This window comes from Condylura cristata, unplaced genomic scaffold (genome assembly GCF_000260355.1).
Source record: "Condylura cristata isolate star-nosed mole 26May11 unplaced genomic scaffold, ConCri1.0 scaffold00004, whole genome shotgun sequence".
Taxonomy (NCBI): domain Eukaryota; kingdom Metazoa; phylum Chordata; class Mammalia; order Eulipotyphla; family Talpidae; genus Condylura; species Condylura cristata.
In genome coordinates, this window is record NW_004567105.1 from 46,482,177 (window position 1) to 46,490,787 (window position 8,611).

The 8,611-nt window shown below is 32.6% G+C and overlaps 1 protein-coding gene across 2 annotated transcripts in view; it reads left to right on the forward strand.

Annotated features, from left to right (window-relative positions):
- TMF1 (TATA element modulatory factor 1) overlaps nt 1-6,759 on the forward strand; it is a 31,119-nt gene extending 24,360 nt beyond the window's left edge. Inside the window, exons 16-17 of one of the 2 annotated variants that reach the window (XM_004675990.2) lie at nt 390-515; nt 1,830-6,759. In XM_004675990.2, coding sequence (XP_004676047.1) covers nt 390-515; nt 1,830-1,973 — 270 coding nt within the window. In that variant the 3' untranslated portion in view covers nt 1,974-6,759. The remainder of the gene's footprint in view (nt 1-389; nt 516-1,829) is intronic. The other variant, XM_012720529.1, reaches the window with a different exon arrangement.
- Nucleotides 6,760-8,611: the final 1,852 nt, after the last annotated feature.

Sequence of the window (8,611 nt, forward strand, 5' to 3'; positions counted from 1 at the left end):
ACATTAAAGTGTGTTTTTATTTCTCTGGGTTTTTCTAGTACAAAATAGCTGAAATACGTGCTATTTCCTTAATTTAGAGAAAAATAAGGTTGTTATATGTCACATGGCTACATTTTATTTAGTTCTTGATCTCTTCTATATAATAACCCCTATAACTAGTATATCTCTGGGGAAAGTTGAGGCCTCTTTTGGTTTTGGGATTTTTTTTTTTGGCAACTATTTCCTTTTACTTAAGAAAGAATTAACTCATGGTAACATGTTGGTGTATCTATTTCTTTAAGAATAATTTCTTCAAAATAATAATTCTTTAAAAATTTCTTCAAAAGTTAAATGTTTATATTAAACAAGGTATGTTTTGATTTAAATTACTTTTTGGTAATGTTTCTCAGCTAGAAATTAGCAATCTAGAAAAAACTCGCTCAATAATGGCTGAAGAACTTGTTAAATTAACAAATCAAAATGATGAACTTGAAGAGAAAGTAAGAGAGATACCCAAACTCCGAACTCAGCTAAGAGTAAGTACTCTTCAGTTAAGGATGAGTATAACATATTTTAATCCTGTAACATTAAATTTCTGTAAAATGCCTAAGTATATCTTATGGATTTCTTTGAAAATTAAAGAATTAATATTTGAATATCAAACTTTAAAGATTAATCTTTTATCTTGTTTGTCATATTATACATTCAGAGTATTTTTCAACATTCATGTTTATTCTTAATACAGAAAAATAAATTTTGGAGGACTCATTTATAGCATTGCAGTTTGCATGATCTTAGTAATACTGGGTTGTCAGAAAAGTCATGATGCTTTTTTTTTTTTAAAAAGATTTACTTATTTATGCGTACAGAATGGAGGTACAAGCCAAAGGTGCAGGGGCAGTGAGAAGATTCATTAGAGACAGAGTGGGGAGCAGAACAGGCTGACTGAAGAGGTACACAGCTGAGGGGGGCAGCGGGAGGGTCAGGAGAGGTCTGCTGCTCCATGTGGATCACCTCCAGGGCGGGGATTGAACTCTTGGTGATGTGGCTTTAGGTTCTTAGTGCTGTGCTTTAACCCGCAGTGCCACCAGGGAGGGTCTATGATACATTTTTTTAAAAAGATTTATTTATTTATGCATACAAGAGCTGGGGTATAGGCCAGAGAAACTGGGGGTGAGAGGATTCACCAGGGACAGAGTAGGGAACAGAACAGGCAGATTGACTGGAATATACTGCTCAGGAGAGCAGCAGGTGAGTCAGGAGGCATCTGCTGCACCTTATGGTTCAGCTTCTTTGTGGGGGATTGAACTCATGCTGCAGAGGCTGCAGCTAGCTCATAGTGCTGCATCTTAACCCCTTCTGCGACCAGGGAGCCCATATGATGCATTGTTGCTTGAAAAACAAAAAAGTCATGATTTTTCTGACAATCTAATATTTTATTCATTGATGTTGTATGCATCTTCATGATTGCATATATAATCATTGTTAAGACATAAATGCAACTATATTTTCTTTTTGTATGTGCTGGTAAATCATAATGAACCAGAGACAGAAATTTCATCAAATCAGTGAAAGGAGAGTACATAGATTAAGCTATTAATGGGGATAATTGTAGACTTATTGGGGTCATAGGGTTAAGATTTATAGTCATCTTGCCTGATGTTCTCTCTTTCTTTTCTTTTGAAATTTCTTTACTAGCTATTTATTCTAATAGTGGTGTTCAGTTGGCTTTTTATGCCTATATACCTTATTTTAAATTATAATGTATTTGCCGGTGACTCATTTATGACAATATAATATTAAAGATATCTGCAATTTATTATTTAAAAAATCATAAACATATTTTGTAGGATTTGGATCAAAGGTACAACACTATTCTGCAGATGTATGGAGAAAAAGCAGAAGAGGCAGAAGAACTTCGATTAGATCTTGAGGATGTAAAGAATATGTATAAGACGCAAATAGATGAACTTTTAAGACAAAGGCTCAGTTAAGCTTCTGGAAATTACATTCCATCAACCTGAATGTAAACATTTACTATCTACATGTAGACTTCCAATAAATTCTTTTATAGAATTAGAAAATAGAATTTACTGTAGAATACAACAATTGAAGAAAAAAAATTTTATAGTATATAGTAATATTTGCAGTTAAATTATTTTGTGCAATATTTCAATTTTATTTTTAGAAACTATTCTTTAAAGATTTATTTTTTGAAGTATTTGTTTTTGGTTTTTGTCTTCAATAGCACAGAGATTTATTACTTTATCCTGTTATCAGTATAGTTAGGGATGGAGAATGGTGTTCATATATGTATTGTAGATATATAACTAATTGTATCTATAATTTATATGTGTTTGTATATATTGAAAACATTTAACAAGTGATATTAACATATTAAAACTTTGAAATCTTTCACTTAAGTCTTCATAATATCTAGTTAATAGTCATTTAAATTAATGTTAAATGTCCAACTAAAAAATTATTAAACCTGTGATAAATTTTAAACTATTTTTTTTAAGTAGAAGTTACACTGATAGTATCTAAAATTTAAAGGATGAATAATTTGAACTTTAATTTTTGTGGTCTAAAAATTTGTTTCACCCAGGTTCCACAGTGGAGCCCAATTTGTTATCTATCTTGAGAAAGCTGTAGCTATTAGAAGTTATTAGGGAGACTTGGGTAATGGAAAAAATCTATTTAAAATGATTTTGTGATGCTGTCAGTAACATTTAACTGACTTTTACTCTTCTATAAGATCAATTAAAGTAATAAAGTTATTAACATAGCTTTGTCTTTAATTGTTGACATTTTGTAAAGTCTTATTTTGGGCACATTAAAAATGAATGTTTGATATTATAGCATATTCATAACAAGGAAGAAATTTTAGGGGTTAAATTAAGTTTGTCTTTTTTGGTGATTCTATATAACGTGTCAATTTTTCCTTGCACCATGACACATAACAATAATATGAAATAGTTTTAAAAATGGCTATTTCTTTTTCCAAATATTATTTTGTTCAAAAGTTATTTAGACAGACTGTTTGGACATGAGAACTATTTTGATATATTTAATTCTGAATGCCATTAAGCTGCCTTTACTTGCAAATAAAAAGTCTGATTTTTTTTTTTTTTTTTCATTTTAAATGTTAGGATTTAAGAGCATAGCCTCATGTAAGCCATGTTGAAGAATTTGGAATGCTTTTCAGGGCTATTCAAGTGACCTCATTTTTGGTTCGGTTATTTTTGTTTGGGTTTTTTCAGATAGTGTTTCTGTCATTGGATCTCTGATTTGTAGCTTTAATAAATATTCTTCCAAATGAGTCAAATGAATATAATTAATTTTCTATATTATAGTGGCAAAATGCAGACTAAAGGCTTTTTTTTATCTTTTTAATATTCAGGGGCCAACAGGGAATGATAAGACTAATAGCAATAAGAAATGTATAGAATTAGAAAATGTTGCAAAATTCTATCAGTCGTTTGAAAATAGAAATTTAGAAATAATAAAATTGTTCTTTTAGATATTCATCAATGAGGAAAAGAACCCCTTCCTTCAGTTGTGGAAAAAGATTGAATAAAACTCCTATACTTTGTTTTATAGCATTAGACATTCTCTTTTCTTAATCCTTATTAGCATTAAATAAAATCAGTTCCAAGTTTAAATGTTAGTGTTTTCAATTTATTTAATTTAAAAATGGTAAGCATCTATTCAAGTCTTTGTGTTGCACCATATGTTATCCTTTATTCACAGATTAATAATTGATTTTCACATGATCTTAATTTGATTATTTTGGACTTACAACTCTCAGTACATTTATAAAGTTTATTTCTTGTTAAGTAAATATGCTAAATTAGTTTTTGAGAAAATCCACAATGTGGCAGACTATTTAGAAAATAGCCACAAGAAAAAAAAGTGATATTTTATCCTTTAACAACTATTTGCTTAGTATCCATACATTATGTTCCAGTATATCAAAATGTATCATTTTAAAAAGTAATATAGCTTCCCCTATTTAAACTATACAACTTAAATTTTGTATTTTGTAAAGGGCTAAAAGTATGATTTAAACAATAGACTAATATTTTAATTCTCAGTGAAAGATAATATAAATTATAAGGATAGACCTGACTTAAGATTTTAAAGAAGTAAGACCATTTCATTTTAACATAATTTAGAGTCATCAGTAACAATGCAGATAATCTTTTGAAGATTATAAAATATTGTCTTTTATACTCTGAAATTCACATTTAAAAAAAATGAGGATAAACCCAGATTTTCTGGATTATGAAATTAAAGAAGTAGTATTAGTTATAGGCAAAAGTTTTTCCAAGAAAAATTTTTGGAAAACAACTCTAAGAATTTACTTATTGTAATGACTGGAAGGACGATGTGTCTTTTAAGAATCTTAAATAGTTTAAAGATATTTTTCTAAAAGTCTTACCACATTCCTGTATTCAAGTAATAACATAAAATAAATTATCCTCTAAACCTGAATTCATATTGCTGTATTATTGAACTTCACAGTTTGATCCTTTAAAGTAATTTTAAGCTATCACCTTTATATATACCCATTTTACCACAATTGTGAATGCAGAAATCTAATACTGGATGCTGTTCCAGAATTGTTACCTACACTGCCCAGTTCCAAGTGAGCTAAATTTAATATTCGGTATCCTCATAAAAATACTCAACAAGTAAATGGGTCATTTTGTATTCAACTCTTTTCTTGCTTTTACAGGCAGTAGGGGTACAACATTGTGTATAAAGGTGTTCCTTTCAGTTTTGCACAATGCCTTACCCGTATGTCTCTGGAAAGTACTACCTTAGCTTTTAAAAATACACATTGTTCAAAAATCTGTGAATATGTTGATAGTTGTTTACTTTGGCCCAGGCACTGTATAAGGAATTCTAATAATAGGATCATAATCCTTTAATGACTGTTCTGAAATATATATGGAAAGATCTGAAACTCAGTGTGTTTTTTCAGTTTGCTGTCAAATGTGCTTTGCTGGTAAAGCCTGACCTGCACTGACATGGAGTGCTTTATAGTCTTTATCTCAGTGAGTTCATACTCATTTAGTACATAAATGTACACATACATTTACTGCAGAAATATGTGAGATTAGGGGGTGCTAACCCAGGCTACAATGAGGGTGTTAGATAATGAATGGTGTGTGTACCGCTGTATAAAAAAATTAAGAACACTTAAAGCCCAGGGATTTTGGAAAATGGATTATGTATATATGTGCAGAAATATGAACATACTATCTTCAGTCAACCTCAACATTGATACCACTATTGTCTTTATTTTTCAAATGAAGGAAATGTTAAGTAACTTTGTCAAGGTTATACAGCAAGTTAGCGAAAAAGCTGAAATTATGATTTGAGCAGATTGGAACCAAAGCCCCAGTTCTGAATCATTAGATATGGTTCGCCTGTGAAATCATAAGCATATAGATCAAGTAGCATAAATTTTTACTCAAAACCTTATCAGTTTAAAACCTCAATACTTTTGGATTATGTTTTAAGGGGTTGGATTATCAATATATGTATATATCCTCTTTTCTAAATAATTGATAGCATATTACAGAGAAGTAGTACTACATATTCTTGTTAGTTCATCATTTTGTTGACAATGAGCTATCCAAAATGTCAGTGTATGAAAACAAACTTAAAACACATTTAGAAAACTTGTAATACAATGTAAAAATTACAAATTTAAAAGGGAATAGATCATTAATTCCTATATGCTCGTTAGCATAGTCCCTTTTAACAGTGTCCAACAGTTCATGGTTGATTCTATGTTACTTGCGATGCACACTGATTATTTTGAAGCAAATTTCAAACATGGTTTGACTGCCATTTAAATATGGAATGTTTCTGCAGAAAGTAACCAGTTATTTGCTTACATCATAATTCATACAGGAAAGAATAAGTGTGTGTTCTTTTTTGTCAAGTTTTCACACGTTTGTTTCTTTTGTCATCAGAGAGAGACAGTTTTTTTTGACTTTTGTATTTGGTTGATTAGTTGAGCCTTTTGAATATATCTACATGCATTTTATGTTTCAATCTGTAACAGTTCCTTTTATGGATGACTTAAATTATCCAAGCCTGTCCTGAAGAAGTCTTTCCAAGTTGGTTCTGAGTCCTGAGATGACCCTTCTAACCTTTGCTTCCTTGCTTGCTTCTGTAAGATAGCCCCCATTCATCTTGTACATTTCCTTACACATTTTATTCATTTTCTCTCAGAATCCATGATTATCCCTCCTCCTATAGAGGCTGTGTTCCTTTTAGTGAGAACTAGTTTGTAAAGACCACAGTCTGGGCACAAGATGTGTTTCTCACTATAGAGTTGGTTATTTCTAGGCCTTTTCAGTGGGTGATGGAGAAGAGAGATGTTTTTAAAGATATAGCATATTGTTAATTCGTATTGCTACCTCCAACTCAGATTCAGAACTACAAGATTTTTATATGATCTCATCAGGCATCTCTACACATGTCAAAAATTTCAACTTAAAAAAATTTAGTTTCAAAGATAACTTCTTTATTTGATATATCCCAACCAATTTGACTACCGAGACAGCTTTGTCATTCTGTTGGTCCTAGAGTTACATCCTGGTGGGTTGATTATTATGTTTCAAAATCATGTTTCAGTGTCACTTGGGATTTTTCTTTTGTATATGCATTTAGATGGATTTCATGTCATTTTATTTCAATGCTGACATTATCTTTTAAGACTAGTTTTATTTAATAATGTAAAATACATTAAAGTAATTAATGTAATTAAAGTCATATCTTTATAATGTATTGCTATATAGAGAGACATTATTATCTTTTTTGTCCCCTTTATACCCTTACTTTTTCTTCTGTAGGTTATTATTTAAAATGTTATACTTTTATTTTTCAAATGATAACTATGTATATACTTATTTTCATACTTGATATGTGTATGTACACATTTTCTCTCCTGGATGGTAGCATATTACACATCTCTGTCCACTTACTCAGTAATAGATGCAGCAGTATATAGAGATATTTCTCAATCCTTTTTATAGACCACACAGTTCTACATTCTGTTGATATACCGTAATTTAATGCATCTTGTCATGGATATTGAGCATATTATAAGATCATTTTCAAGAAAATTTAAAATTAAATTAACATGTTTGGGAGAAATTCTACATTGAGAATAGCTGTTGCAGTAAACTAACATGATCTCAAGTTCTTAAAGTTCTATTATGTCTTGTTTGCTCTGAGTCAGAATTACCACAGTTTTATATGTAGCCATTTAAAATCACATTATTTGCATGTCACACAAAGTTAATTGATTCACATAACCTTGCCATGGGACTAAACTTTTTATAAGTCTTTTTCATGTATTATGTCATTCATCTTTACTGCATATCGTTCAGTGGAAAAATCAGCTTGTTTAAAAATTTAAATAACTACTATTCTTTTCAAGTCAACAGGAAAGCTACATTTCCTGTAATGGCAAAAATAGGATGGTGGCAAGTAGGGTGAGAAAACACTTTAAAAAATTCTTATTGTTTTGAGGGTTGGCAAAGTATAAGATAAAGAGCAGTTGTTCCCCTAGAAGCAAAAGCTTTTACATAAAGGCTATACGAGTTAATACTAATGGGATAATGCCGATCGCCTATCAAATAACATGTTTTACACTATTTGAAAAAATATTCAGATAAATTCCTGATACAGCAGATTATTAACAATTCTCATAACATCTAAAAATGTAACCTTAAATGTATGTAGACATTTGAAAGATAGGATTTCTTTATAATCTTCACTTAATACTGGTGATTATGTCTGAGCATGAGTTTATTTTGATAACCTTCATTTAAACAGTACTCAATGATCCATTCTACCAGCCAGCATACTAAAGCCAAGGGTGGTAATAAAAGACTATCTGGGAGATGAGCATTCAAATAATTATGATAAAATAAAAATTATAATTAAAGTAATGATTTAATAAGATGGTCAAATTAAATGCCACGGAGTGTAGCATCTGAACTGGGTGAGTTTTCAGATAACATCCAAATGTGGCCAGCGTAATATATAATGTGTGAGAATCCTTACCACCAGACTAGTTCAGCCTCCCTCCTTTCCACGCCCCAACCCCCCCCCCCAAACCCCCCAAATTTGAAAGTCTGGGCGGCAGCTTCTGCCCTAACTCAGAAAACAGAAATCTGCTCAACACAGCGCAACCAGAATGAAGGGAAGCGCCTCGGGTTTTTGGCCCGTCGATCCTCATGTCCTTAAAGCTCTTTTTCTCTCTCCCTAAGAGGGGTGGCTTCTTTAAATTCCGCTTTCTAGCCCAGTTTGGGTAGCCGGCTCCGGAGCTTAGCCGCAGCGCGCGGGGTAAAGCGCACGGCGTCACCAGCCTTCTCGGCGTCACCAGCCTTCTCGGCGTCACCAGCCATCTCCGCGCCGTCTGCGCGCCAGCCGCGCACGGAGCCCGAGCCCAGCCGAGCGTGCCCAGCAGGAGCCGCCCCTTTGCGGGGCTCAGGCCCGCCTCCAGGCGCAGGCCAGCCAAGGTGTCGGGGCTGCTCCCTGGCGCCCCCTGGCCGGGCTCTTGCGCCCGAGGTTTCCGGTGAGCGGCGGCAGCCGGTTGTGA